Source organism: Bos javanicus, chromosome 26 (assembly GCF_032452875.1).
Source record: "Bos javanicus breed banteng chromosome 26, ARS-OSU_banteng_1.0, whole genome shotgun sequence".
Lineage (NCBI taxonomy): Eukaryota > Metazoa > Chordata > Mammalia > Artiodactyla > Bovidae > Bos > Bos javanicus.
The window spans coordinates 15830285-15845595 of NC_083893.1; the positions used below are offsets into that span (position 1 = coordinate 15830285).

Below are 15311 nucleotides of genomic sequence, written 5' to 3' on the forward strand. Positions count from 1 at the left end.
AGACGCTCTATACAGTCAACAAAAACAAGACCAGGAGCTGACTGTGGCTCAGATCATGAACTCCTTATTGCCAAATTTAGACTTAAATTGAAGAAAGTAGGGAAAACCACTAGACCATTCAGGTATGACCTAAATCAAATCCCTTATGATCATACAGTGGAAGTGAGAAATAGATTTAAGGGACTAGATCTGATAGAGGGCCTGATGAACTATGGACGGAGGTTCCTGACATACTACAGGAGACAGGGATCAAGACCATCCCCAAGAAAAAGAAATGCAAAAAAGCAAAATGGCTGTCTGAGGAGGCATTACAAATAGCTGTGAAAGAAGGGAACTGAAAAGCAAAGGAGCAAAGGAAAGATATAAGCATCTGAATGCAGAGTTCCAAAGAATAGCAAGGAGAGATAAGAAAGCCTTCCTCAGAGATCAATGCAAAGAAATAGAGGAAAACAACAGAATGGGAAAGACTAGAGATCTCTTCAAGAAAATTAGAGATACCAAGGGAACATTTCATGCAAAGATGGGCTCGATTAAGGACAGAAATGGTATGGACCAAACAGAAGCAGAAGATATTAAGAAGAGGTGGCAAGAATACACAGAAGAACCGTAGAAAAAGGATCTTCACGACCCAGATAATCACGATGGTGTGATCACTGACCTAGAGCCAGACATCCTGGAATGTGAAGTCAAGTGGGCCTTAGAAAGCATCACTACGAACAAAGCTAGTGGAGGTGATGGCATTCCAGTTGAGCTATTTCAAATCTTGAAAGATGATGCTGTGAGAATGCTGCACTCAGTATGCCAGCAAATTTGGAAAACTCAGCAGTGGCCACAGGACTGGAAAAGGTCCGTTTTCATTCCAATCCCAAAGAAAGGCAATGCCAAAGAATGCTGAAACTATCGCACAATTGCACTCATCTCCCATGCTAGTAAAGTAATGCTCAAAATTCTCCAAGCCAGGCTTCAGCAGTACATGAACTGTGAACTTCCAGATGTTCAAGCTGGTTTTAATAAAGGCAGAGGAACCAGAGATCAAATTGCCAACATCCGCTGGATCATCGAAAAAGCAAGAGAGTTTCAGAAAAAAAAAAACCATTTCTGCTTTATTGACTATGCCAAAGCCTTTGACTGTGTGGATCACAATAAACTGTAGAAAATTCTGAAAGAGATGGGAATACCAGACCACCTGACCTGCCTCTTGAGAAACCTATATGCAGGTCAGGGAGCAACAGTTAGAACTGGGCATGGAACAACAGACTGGTTCCAAATAGGAAAAGGAGTACGTCAAGGCTGTATATTGTCACCCTGCTTATTTAACGTATATGCAGAGTACATCATGAGAAATGCTGGGCTGGAAGAAGCACAAGCTGGAATCAGGATTGCCAGGAGAAATATCAATAACCTCAGATATGCAGATGATACCACCCTTAGGGCAGAAAGTGAAGAGGAAATATAAAGCCTCTTGATGAAAGTGAAAGAGGAGAGTGAAAAAATTGGCTTAAAGCTCAACATTCAGAGAACGAAGATCATGGCATCTGGTCCCATCACTTCATGGGAAATAGATGGGGAAACAGTGGAAACAGTGTCAGACTTTATTTTTTTGGGCTCCCAAATCACTGCAGATGGTGACTGCAGCCATGAAATTAAAAGACACTTACTCCTTGGAAGGAAAGTTATGACCAACCTAGATAGCATATTCAAAAGCAGAGACATTACTTTGTCAACAAAGGTCCGTCTAGTCAAGGCTATGGTTTTTCCTGTGGTCATGTATGGATGTGAGAGTTGGACTGTGAAGAAGGCTGAGTGCCAAAGAATTGATGCTTTTGAACTGTGGTGTTGGAGAAGACTCTTGAGAGTCCCTTGGACTGCAAGGAGATCCAACCAGTCCATTCTGAAGGAGATCAGCCCTGGGATTTCTTTGGAAGGAATGATGCTAAAGCTGAAACTCCAGTACTTTGGCCACCTCATGAGAAGAACTGACTCATTGGAAAAGACTCTGATGCTGGGAGGGATTGGGGGCAGGAGGAGAAGGGGACGACAGAGAATGAGATGGCTGGATGGCATCACTGACTCGATGGAGGTGAGTCTGAGTGAACTCCGGGAGTTGGTGATGGACAGGGAGGCCTGGTGTTCTGAGATTCATGGGGTTGCAAAGAGTTGGACACGACTGAACGACTGAACTGACTGTTGGAGAAGACTCTTGAGAGTCCCTTGGACTGCAAGGAGATCCAACCAGTCCATTCTGAAAGAGATCAGTCCTGGGTGTTCATTGTAGGGACTGACACTAAAGCTGAAACTCCAATACTTTGGCCACCTCATGTGAAGTGTTGACTCATTGAAAAAGACCCTTAAGCTGGGAGGGATTGGGGGCAGGAGGAGAAGGGGACAATAGAGGATGAGATGGCTGGATGGCGTCACTGACTCGATGGACATGAGTTTGGGTGAACTCCGGGAGTTGGTGATGGACTGGGAGGCCTGGTGTGCTGCAATTCATGGGGTCTCAAAAAGTCGCATACGACTGAACAAGTGAGCTGAACTGAGTCAGTTCAGTGACTGTGAAAGGCTAGCACACCAGGCCTTTCCTGTAGAGATGGGGGTAGAGGGGTGCAGAGAAAACAGCCTGCATATTAGAAAAATAGAGCAAACAGTATCTTCTCTGCCATTTGGTAACAATGTCTGTCAGCAAAATTTTATCTCCTCAGTTGGAGATGCATAAGGGAGAAAAGAGATGCTAGGAATGTCCCTCTGCCCTGCCACTCTCCTGAAACAGGAAGCAGTCAAAATGAATGACTTTTGTCCTCCAACACTGATGTGTAAATCTCATTCATACAGTCCGGCTTTACCTCCAATTCAGCGTGAAAGAATTGTCCCCTTTTAAGTGTGGGTTCTTGAACACATTTAGCAGTTTTGTTCTGCTAAGAAACCTTTACTGTTGCTTTAAAGTTAAGAACTTTGAATGTCTTGGGAGGGGGGAAAAAGGCGAGGGGAAGAGACAGACAAAGACAGTTTGTCTTTAGTTTGCAAAACTGGTGAGGAGGAACTTTTGCCCACATGTTTATTTGCATTGAGACCTCCAGTTTCTCAGTCTCCTGATGGTGGATTGGGGCAGGTGGGTGGCAAAGGAATGCGCATGAGAAGAACAACAGAGTATGGGACGTTTTTAGTCTATTTTTGTAACTTTTCATTGTATTGTCCCCTTAAGATTTGATAAACTGGTATTTTTCTTCCTAGGCTAGCAAGTAGAAGCCCATTTAGTCTGTAATGTCATTTTAATATCATTCTATATATTTGTAACAATATTTTAAAATTATATTTCATTGAAGATGTATGCCATTTAGCTGTGTTATAGTTTTTTCATGGCAAGGGATAACCTGAAAACCCAATCCAAAAGTTATTAGTGGCATAAGAAATTATTGTGAAACATTATCTGATGTCCTTTCTTTGCAGTTGGATACCTGTGGGTTCATATTTATTTTATGACAATCTCTTAGAGTAGCCAAATTTTACTGGATATGTGAATATAAGATACTTGGCTTTGGTTTGTTTTTATGATTTAATGAAAATTTAAGCTTCATTCTGGTCTTATTATAATATTGTACTATAATACATATTATAAGCAGACTTTTTATTGTCGGAGTTATCTATTTGTTGTTTGCTTTTTTTCCCCTTTGTATACCTGCCAGTCATAGCAAGATTCTTCAGAAATTGCATCCATTGAAAGACCAACTGTTGTTTGATTTAAAAAATTATTATTCCTTGACTTTAATTTTGGAAGTTCAAAATATTCTTGTAAATTAATTTTGCACATAAATATATATATATATATATATACATGCATAACATTTTTTAATGATTCAGAATAATTTCTAACAATATTTATTCAAAACTTTGTGTATATTTGACATTTTGTCTGTGATTTGTAAAGGGTTCTGTTCTGTAACTTACAGAGATCTAATGGACAGTGTCGATAACGTATAACCTCTAGCTTTTCACATGAGAATGTGTTTGGTTGTAATTACAGTATCTAATTGTAGCTAAAGGTTATAGAGACAAGCACTCCCAAAAACTCCTTGTAAAACTCTGCACATGAGTTTTCTAATCTGTCATTATCACTGTCCTCTGGTATAATCACATCTTACATTTGTGGTCTTCTCATTCTTTTGCTCTGTCTGCATTCTCAGCCAGGTGACATTCTTTGAAGCTGTGCTTCACTGAGTTTGAAAAAATAATGCTTATGTTCTTTTACTTTATGGTGCTTTAATTAATTATATATGTAACCCTGCAATTCTAGAGAATGAAAAGCTATGTTTTTCACTTTACAGGCACTGACTTGTTCGTGCATTGTTGTGAGGAGAAAAGCAATTTATAGATTTTTAGATCTGAAACTGTTAAAGTTGTAATTAAAGATTTCGTTCTTGTCAGTGATTGGAGTTGATGGTATCAATAGCTGTGAAAAACAAACAAAACTGCTTGTTCATTGTAGATTCCACCCTCCCCGCACCTGCAAGAGCTAATTGTTAGTGTGAAGGCTTCTGACTAAATAACTACCTCAGTATGATGAAGACAAATTTATATATGAATATAAATTGACTCTAAGAGGAATGCTTACAGTCCGAAATGTTTATCAACTTTGGCCCAAAGAAGTATGTCTAAGCTTGTGACAAAAGTGGATGCCTAAAACTATAGGCAAAGGCTAACTTTATAGCTCCTTAGTGATACATTAAGAATATGAAATCTTTTAATTGGTTTAGTTAGTGCTCTCTAGTTACAAGGGAGTTCCAGTTGGTACATTAGTTTTATATAGCTTAATAAAAACTAGTGTTTTTTTTTTTTTTTTGAGCCATACAAAAGAAATACATATGTAACAGATATGTGAATTATGATGCCTGGTATACATTGGTAAACCCTTTGTCTAATCTCAGAAACAGAACATTACCAATACTACTATTGAAAATATACTACCTTATGAGTGTCTTTTTATCCTCCTCACCCCTAAGAGGTAGCAACTATCCTGAATTTCCTTGATGTTTTATGGAATTATTTTTGCCCAATTTTTTATTATTTTTATTGTTTTTGAGCTTTATAAAAATGATACACTATGTGAACTCTGCATCTTGCCCCACCCCTTGCCTTTCTTTTTAAACTCAACGTTATTTTTAAGATTCATCCATGTTGATGAATGTATGTTTGGCTCATTCTCACAGTGGAATAATATTGCATTTACTAATTAGCATAACTTAAGTTTTCTGTTCTTCTATCAGTGGATCTTTGAATTGTTAAAAGATTTTTGCTCTCTTGAACATGTTGCCTTGAATGTTCTTTATATGTCTTCTAGTGCATATGTCCGTAACGTTCTCTGGAGTATGTAGCTAGAAGTATAATGCTCAACAGTAGTATAGTGTATGCAACTGGAACAAGTGATTACACCAACATAAATTCCTCAGTGTTCCTTTCCCTCTACATTTGATATTATCATATTTCTTAGTTTTTGCCTGTCCAATATAAAATATTATTCTAGCTTTAGATTCCAGAAAATCAAGCAAAAATTTAATAATATGTATACATGGGAAAGACCTAGGAAAACTGAGTAACTCTGGGCCTCTTCACTGTTTTAGAAGAATTTGAGAAAGATTGGTATTCTTCTTTAAATATTTGTTAGATTTTTCACCAGTGAAGCCATCTGTTCTTCAGCTCTTCTTTGTTAGGTTTTTGACTATTGAGTCAATTGCCTCAATAGATTTTCTGTTTCTTGAGTCAGTTTTGATAGTGTGTGTATTTCTAGGAATTTTTCCATTTCATTTATTTGATTTGTTTGTGAACAGTTGTTCATAGTATTCATATATCCCCCTTATTGGTAGTAATATCCCCCTTTCATTTCTGCTTTTTGTAATTTTACTCTTCTCCTTTTTTCTTAGTCTAGCTAGGAAATTGTCAACTTTGTTGATCTTTCCACAAAACTTGCTTAAAATTTTTTTCTATTGTTTTTCAATTCTCTTTTTCATTTTATCCACTCTAATCCTTACTATTTTCTTCCTTCTGCTAGCTTTGGGTTTAGTTTGCTCTTCTTTTTCTAGTTTTTTTTTTCAGGTGTGCAGTTATATTACTGATATGAGGTATGGTTCTTTTTAAGTATAGGTGTTTATAGCTATAAACTTTCCTCTTAGCATTGCCTTTGTTGTATACCATAAGTTTTGATATGCTCTATTTCTGTTTCAGTTCATCTTAAGTGTTTTCTAATTTATAATTTCTTGACTAATTTATTCACTTATTGGTTATTAAGTTGGTTATTCACTTATTGGTTATTAAGACTGTGTTGTTTAGTTTCCATGTATTTGTGAATTTTCCAGTTTTCTTCCTATTATTTTTATATATATATATTTCTTTGACACATTTATTTATTTATTTATTTATTTGGTGGGCATTGGGTCTCAGCTGCGGCACACAGGATCTCCGTTGTGCCATGTGAGATCTTTCATTGGGGCGCACAGACTTTCTAGTTGTGGCACAGTGGCTCCAGAGCACGAGGGCTCAGTTATGTGGTGCTCAGGCTCAGTTGCTCCATGGCATGTGGGATCTTAGTTTCCCAACCAGGGATTGAACCTGTGTCCCTTGCATTGCAAGATGGATTCTTAACCACTGTAGCACTAGAGAAGTTCCTCTTCCTGTTACTGATTTATAATTTCATTTTATTCTGGTTGGAAAAGATACTTTGTGTGTTTCTAATCTTTTAAAACTTATTAAAGCATTTATGCATTAACATATTGTTCATTCTGGAAAATATTCCATGTATCCTTAAGAATGTGTATCTTACTGTTGTTGAGTGGGATGCTCTGCATATGCCTATTAGGTCTAACTTACTTAATGTTTAAGTCTTTGATTTCCTTTCTGACCTGATTGTTTTTTTTATAAAACTATGGTACTGAAGTCTCCAGTTATTGTAGAACTGCCTATTCCTTCAGTATTGTCAGTTTTTCTTCATGTATTTTTCTTCCGTTGTTAGGTGTATGTATGTTTATAATTGGGCTTCCCTGGTGACTCAGTGGTAAAAGAATTCACCTGCTAATGCAAGAGATGGAGGTTTGATCCCAGTGTTGGGAAGATCCCCTGGAGAAGGAAATGGCAACCCACTCAATATTCTTGCCTGGGAAATCTCATGGACAGAGGAGCCTGGTGCGTTATAGTCTGTGGGGTCGCCAAAGGGTTGGGCACAACTTAGCTACTTAACAACAACAAAAATGTTTATAGTAGTTATATCTTCTTGCTGGATTAAACTTTGCCCCAACACATAATGTTCTCTTTTGCTTCTTGTAACCTTTTTGACTTAACATCTATTTTATGTGACAATAATATTATCACTGGCATTCTCTTTTGGTTACTATTTGCTTTCAATATAATTTTCCATCTTTTTACTTTTAACCTCTTTGTATCTTTTTATCTAAAGTGAATATTTTATAGACAACATGTGCCTGCTGCTAAGTCACTTCAGTTGTGTCTGACTTTTTGTGACCGAATGAACTGTAGCCTACCAGGCTTCTCTGTCCATGGGATACTCCAGATAAGAATACTGGAGTGGGTCGCCGTGCCCTCCTTCTGTGGATCTTCCCAACCCAGGGATCAAACCCTGTCTCTTCCATCTCCCGCATTGGCAGGCGGGTTCTTCACCACTGTGCCACCCAGGTAGACAACATACATAGTATTTTTAATCCAGTCTGCCAGTCACTCTCCTTTTAATAAAAGTTTAATCAACTTATATTTAAATTCGTTGTTGATGAGTAAGGATTTCTGTCATTTAGCTGTTTATTTTCTGTATGTCTTATATATATTTTTTGTTCCTCAGTTCCTCCTTACTACTTTTTGTATTTAGTTGAATTTTTAGTGTACCATTTTGATTCTCTTATGTATATTTTAAAGTTATTTTCTAGTGGTAACTTTGGGGATTACAATTGACATCATAAACTTAAAGCAACTTGGTTTGAATTATACCGAATTAATTTCATTAGCATATAAACCAGTTTCATTAGTGTACTAATACTGTGCTAACTAACTATATACATTTCTGTACCTCCTCATTTATATTGTTATTGTCAGAGATTACATGTTTGTATGTTGTATGCCCAATAACATAAATTTGTAAATATTATTTTATGCATTTACCTTTTAAATCACATAGGAAAAATGTGGAGTTATAAACAGAAAAGTACAATAATACTGGCTTTGACATTTACCTGTGTAAATAATTTTACCAGTGTTTTCTCATGGTTTTAAGCTACTTTTCACTTCATTCTGAAGAATTCTTGACATTTCTTGTAGGGCATATCTGTTAGGAATGAGCACGCTTAACTTGTTTATCTAGAAATATCTTCATTTTTCCTGTATTGTTGAGGGATAGATTTTTGCTGCATATAGAATTCTCAGTTGATAGTTTTCTTTTTTTCCCCTAGAACTTTAAATTATGTCAGCCTGACACTTTATGGCCTACAAGATGTCATATGAGAAATCAGGTGTTAATCTTATGAAGATAGATTGTTTGTGATAGTTGCTTCTCTCTTGATGTTTGCAAAATTCTTTGTCTTTTGACAGTTTGACTATAATGTATCTTTGTGTATATCTCCTTGAATTTATTTTGCTTGGAGTTTGTTGAGCTTCTTGGATGTGTAGGTTTGTGTCTTCCATCATATTTGAAAAATTTTTAGCCATTCTTCAAAATTGTTTCTGCCACCTCCCTTTTTTTTCCTCTTCTGATTCTGGAACTTTTATAGTATATATGCTAGTATATGCCATAGGGTTGTACAGATTTCTCAGGCTCTGCTCATTTTTATTCATTCTTTTTTCTTTGTGCTCTTGAGACTGAATAAGTTCAACTGTCTTATTGTCATGTTACATGCTGATATTTTCTTCTGCTTGCTGTAATCTGATGTTGAACTATTTTAGTGAATTTTAAATTTTATTCTACTTTTCAGTTCCAGAATTTGTTTGGTTCCTATATATAATGTCTCTAATGATATTCTCACTTTGTTCCTTGCTTGATTTCCTTTAATTCTTTGTTCATAGTTTTGGTTAGCTCATTGGGTATATTTATGACAGTTAATGTAACATGTTTGACTAGTAATCTCATTGTCTCAACTTCCTTAGGAATAGTTTTTGCCAAATTCTTTCTCCTGTGACTGGTCTATACTTTGCTGTGTCTTTATATGTATTATAATTCTTTTCTTGTTGAGACCTGGACATTCTGAGCATTATTATGTTGAAACCGCATAAATCTGTTTTCTCAGTTCTCAGTGACTGCAGATTTTTGTTCATTGAAGGCTAGAGCCATCTGTTTGTGTTATTTCCAAACTGTTTTTGCAAAGTGTGTAATCCTTTTTGTGTGTGGTCACAAGTTTCTGTTCTGTTATTTCCTGCAGTTAGCTGGTGGCCTGACTAAGATTTCCTTAAATATCTGGGTCAAAAAATGTACCCTTTTTTAATGTTCTAATAGATACCACCAATGGAAGCTGCTGCTGCTGCCTGTTCTAGAAACTATTCCTCCTGGAGCCAGCAAGCTGCTATCTCCACTGCTGCAGGAGGGAAGGGCTGAGGAACAGTTGATGGTAGTTGGTTCACCCATGCTCTTCACTTAAGGAAGATCAGCAGCCTCTCCTTTCATGCACTCTCTTGGTGGTTATAAATTTCTGATAAGGTTCTGAAATTCTAAAATGATTGATTCCAATTGCTCTTTCTGGCTCAAATTTTACTTTGGTGGAGACACTGATTTCTAGATCCTTCTACTTCATTTTGCATCAGTGATGTCTTTTGAAGTGCAAGTGTTTCAATTTAAGCTTGGTTCATCAGTGTTTCTTTTATAGATCATGCTTTTGATGTCTCATGCAAGAATTCTTTGTATAAACCTTGGTGTGAAAGGTCCTTCCCCTGTGTTTAACATGGTTGGATGGGAAACCTTGGTTGGAAGGTGTGTAGGCAGGCCACATGGAGGCTTGTGGGGGAAGCATAGCTTGATGAGAACTTTCTGGGGAGTACAAGTGAGCTGTGTGGGGCTTACAGAGAGAATTAGTGCATCAGTGCTGGCAGGAAGCCTTTGGGGTGCCAGTTTACATGTTAAGAGGACTACAGGAAAGCCATCTGCCAGTTGAGTTGCTGAGGCTGCAAGTTTGCTGAGGGACTTGGGCACATGACTGAGCAGAATTCTACTGGATATCCTCACACCAAACCACTGACCCACTCTGCTTCAGCTGGAAACCACAGGAGACCAGAGCCCCTTTCTCCTGCTGTGTCCCTTCAGTGCTCTCTACTGAGAAAGTGTAACAGCTTCATGTTTATTTTAAAAGGAGAAATCCTCAAAGGAATTCCATGTTGTCACAGAGCGTATACTGCAGGGTTCATAATGGAGCTATGAGGCAATAAATTGATGAGCAGCACACAAGGTATAAAATAGTATTTAAATTAATAGGCCATCCTTTGAGGCATGAAACTTTATTGTAAATATACCAGTCCTTCATGTAATCATTATTGAAAACGTAGATATTTTATGAAATAGGAAACTGAGTAAACTATATATGGTCTCAGATGAAACTTCTAGAGTATCCTAAGTAGGAATTAGTCTAAATTGTCATCAAAAGTTATCAATTCACTTCCACTGTACACTCAGGAAAATGAAAGTATTTCTTTATTATTGATTAACCCATATTTTGTAGGAGTCCGTTGATATCTTTCTAAACTCGAAGAATAGCCTTAACATTATGCGTTAAAAATTTATCCCATTCTTATCACAATAATGTACTTTTAAGAACAGATGTATGTATGTATTTTGAGTATAGATAAACCAAGTTATTTGAGATTTCAAATACTTTGTGACTGTTTGTATGTAAAAATTTTAAATTTTCTTAGTGAATATTTATATCACAGCTTATATGAAGTGTTTATATTCAGTTGGATTCATTGTACCTTTCTGATTAGTCTGTGGTACCCTGGCATGCCATATTGATGTATACATATTTTGAATATCATTCCTGTTTACATGTACAATATATACTTAATTTGGTTGGTAAGGGCATGGTGATTATAAGTAAAATCCTTGTTCCTTATGCAGATTTTTGTTTAGACTGTCAATGAGAAATAACTTTCTTACTAGGTTACATGTTGGCCCTTTCACAGTAAGCTCTTCTTGTGCATACTTGCCTAGGAAAAACAGTTTGCATATACATATATTATAGGAATAGGCTCAATAGATACTCTTTTATTTCAAACACTAACAAACTGTTACAGAGAATAATTAAGTAGTATTTTCCCACAAAAATTGTATGGCTTAATCCTTTACCTATTTTATACAAGTTCTCTTTACCTTTTTTGTTCTCAGATTTTTGGCTTTTACTGTCAAGTATAATACATGTATAGTCAATTCTAGTACACTTTGTAGCTAGTTCAAAGCAAATGTTTACATTTTATTTACATCTACCATTTTTCAAGTAGTTCCCTGGTTACCAGAAGCACAATTCATGTAACTTTTCTGTGTTTCAGAAACCTTTTCCCAAAAAGGACAAAAGAACTCAAATCAGTTGTACATAGTGCTCCTGGCTGGAAATTATTTGGTAAAGTCCCTCCCAGAGAGAATCTTCAGAAAACTTCCAAAATCATTCAGCAGGTAAGTACTAATATAGCCATGCGGTTTGTCTTGCTTTCCAAAGATTCTCTTCTAGATAACCATATTCTACTTTCACTGATTTTTTTTAACATACAAAATTTTGTGACTATAGATATTTGTAGTAATCTTAAGTTTTTTTTTAAAGCATGACGTATGTTTTCAATTATATTTTATGGTTGTGAAAATTATTTATAGTAGCAGAACATTGATTTTCTTTCCTAGTTATTCCTTGGATAGTGTCTTCTTTTTTCTTTCTTTTTTAAAATTTTCTCAGTAAACCATTCTCACCACATACTGTGACTTCTAATTGAACATGGTAGCATTTGCAGTGGCACAGCTTTTATGTATGATGGGTAGTTGTGAACTGATATATTTTGAGGTTGAAAATTTCCTTGGTCATTTTTTCTACCAAGGACTTTGTGAGATGGGTGGGTATATATTCTATTTCCAGTAATTTAGGAGCCAGTTCTTCTGTTACCTCTCTTAATACCCATATTCTTGAGTTCTTAAGAATTTCATGTGTTATTTGACTTCTTAGCTTGTGCTTCTCAGTAATAGGAGATCCGTGAGACTGGACAACAGTGAGACTCCTTTATCAGTTTGTGGCATTTTTAAGTTCAGAGAAGTTACTCCTCAGAAGGAGATAGAATGATAAATGTCTTATTTATCTCCTTCCAATTATAGTTTATCAAATTTAGCACATCCAGCATTTATAAAAATAATCACCATGAAAACAATAATCATCATTTAAATTGGGAAAATATTTTCCTATAAGGATTTAATAGTGTTCTTTTTATTGCTGAAAAGAAAAACTGGTTTCCCAAGTAAATAAGAACATAATTTTTATATCTTTAATAGCATTTGTTATAGTTAATGTCATTTTCAAGTAATTAAAATATTGACTAGTTTATATGCTGCTCAGGCTTAACACTAAAGTGCTATGATTCCAAAGCTGTGTGCCGAGGGTCCCCCATGTGCTGCAGCGGCTAATGCTGATGGGAACCATGGCAAACTCAGTAATACTCTTCCACCGTTTGTTGGATATGGTGCTGCCTGAGAGCTTGAGGTAGTACACAGTTTTAACATAAAATGGAAATACATTACTTTCTGTGACATTGTGTCTTTGTGAATCTGGTTTTTCTGAGTTTGCTGTGGTAAAAATCAGATATTGTGCAAAAATCAGTGTGGAACAGGAAATGAAGGTGATGGTGTCCAGTCTTATTTCAAGATTTGTGAAATTGTACGCTGCACAAAAGGCACACATGCCCCAATTAGTAATTAATTGTGGTTATTTAAGAATGCAATAAAGCTTTCTTTTAATTTATGTGTATTTTTTCAAATGGCTACTAAGTACTGGGACATACTACTCATTAAACAGAATAATTGGGTATTTCTGTTGGTTTAGGGGGTGCCAATAATAATTACTGAGGCACTAAGGTTGCTGTTAATCCAATAAAGTTTGGGAATCTTTGCTATCTGGACGTCTTAAATTTTAACTCGTTTTTTTTTTTGTAAAGTCTAAAAGTAACCTCTCTTGTCTAGAGTTTTTCAGAAGACCAAGTTCGCCCTCTAGAGGCAAAAACAGTGGTCTTGCTATTGAAGGTTTGTATTCTTGACTTTATGGTAGTTTACCTGAAATATGCATGTGCATATAGTACTTTAATATCTTTATGTAAACTAACATTCTGTGATATTTTCTTATGGTAGGTCTCTAATTACTAGTGGATAATTATCTGTTTACGGATGTGCCATTGCCTTTAATCTGCTGTTTTCATTTTGGAGTGCCAAGGCTTCACATTTTCTTTCCTTTTTATATATATGTTGTTTGAAAATTTGATGAGTGGTCAGGAAAAGAACAAGTCTTATTTTCAAATGGGAAGAAAGAGTGGGATTGAAATGCAGTTTCTATCTTCTACAGTCCCTTTCTGGCTGTTTATTGATTACATGGTTACATGTTGATTATTGGTTACATGTTGATTTCTCTCAGCTGCTGCTTTTAATTTTTGAGTGTTCTGGTGTGTGTAGGGACTAGTGTGTATTTTGGTGCCTTTTTCATGCTTCTGTTTGTTTTCTGGGAGCCGTGATGGATAGCAAAGTCATTGTTCCTCTGACTGTTTTCCACCCTCAAAAATGTGTCTGTTTCACCATGTGATGGAATGTTTCTGCTTTCTCTTTTACTACAGTTTGTGTCCTATACCCCACCCCCTATTTGTCTCATTTTGCTATTCTCTTTCCTGCAATTGTCATTTTAAACGTGGGCATGATTTTCTTTTATTAGTAATGGAAAAGCTACAACTTTCTGTTTCCACTTGAAAACAGTTTGTTTTACAGTCCTAATTTCTAAACTCTGTAAAACATTATCAGTATAAAACTACATTTGAGATCTTTGACTATGTTCACATGTAAAATGTGTTTTGTGTTTAGAATCAGAATTTAAAATAATGTAAGAGTAAAACCATGAAGAGTGTTCAGACACATCTGTCATGTTTTAGGATAAGGTTTTAAGCTGTTACGGCTATAGAAAATGAAGGTAGCTAGTATTCCACTGTAAAACTGTCTGAAAAAGTGAGGCAGTGCTAGAAGTACTAAGGAAAAAATAGATTCCTTTGATCTTTCTTAAGATGCATCACTTGCTTCAAGAAGGGCAAAACTGTAAAATCTGTTAGAATATTAGAGTGGTAGTAGTATTTTATAGGATAATTATTTCATTAAGCAGATACCCAGAAAGGAGTTGCCATATTCTTAAGGATGAGTATATGTTTGGGGACTAGAATTTTTTTCTAATGGAAAGACACTTATAAGATTATAAATTTAACTAAACTACTTTGAATTGCAACCTTTTTCTCTATTAATTGTTAATTGCACAAATAGCACATGATTATATTCTCTATAAAATATAAAACATTATAGGAAGGTATATCTCATTTTACATTTCCCTTCACAGTTTTAGGCCTTTTAAAATTAAATTTTTGTGTAGAAAACACAGTTATTTTCATGTGTATATACTTTTACATTCTATGTTATTTTTTCCCCTAAGAACAAAATGTTACTGTATATAAAACTTTTTGCCTTCTTTTAAGTGTTTTGTATCTATAGTTTTTCAGAGATACATGAAGTTCAAAAGTGAAAGATACTTATAGGTTAACTATTTTTAAAAAGTTATTAAAAGTTTGATCAATTTAGTACTTTACATGTTAATAGTAAAGAAGTATAAAAATAATTTTAGGATAATAGCAAAGTCAGACTGACTCAAGTTTGGCATTTAACTTGACAATCAGTCCCCAAATCATATGAATATTCATATTATTATTTTATGAGGATTATCACATGTGTTCTCTTGCAGGTATGAAATTCCTGCTTGTGGCCATCTGAACCAGTTGGTGAGCCATGTTAAAAATCGCATCTATTAATTATAAATAGTATTTCAGTTATATTGTAGTTCAATTGACCTAAGTTTTTGGTTTTTCTAAATTAATAGGCTGAAGTTGGAATACAGCTACAGAGTTTGTCTTATGACCCCCAAACTGCAAGTGAGAATTATTTCAAATGCGCCATGTTATGTGTAACTGTAACATGATTGCATACTAGATCGAACATAGTCTATGTCAAACTCAGTCTTTCAGTAGAAAGTAATTTTTTGCTTGGCACTATTTTTATATTGGCATCTTTTTCA

General features: G+C 35.6%; 1 protein-coding gene across 7 annotated transcripts in view; it reads left to right on the top strand.

Moving 5' to 3' along the window:
• TBC1D12 (TBC1 domain family member 12) overlaps positions 1-15311 on the top strand; it is a 119036-nt gene that overhangs the window by 54267 nt on the left and 49458 nt on the right. For 4 of the 7 annotated variants that reach the window (XM_061402852.1, XM_061402849.1, XM_061402847.1 and 1 more), the window contains exons 2-3: positions 11515-11638; positions 13181-13240. In XM_061402852.1, the coding sequence (XP_061258836.1) occupies positions 11515-11638; positions 13181-13240 (184 nt within the window). Of the gene's footprint in view, positions 1-11514; positions 11639-13180; positions 13241-14981; positions 15019-15311 lie in introns of all 7 variants that reach the window. The other 3 variants (XM_061402848.1, XM_061402853.1, XM_061402854.1) reach the window with 2 other exon arrangements.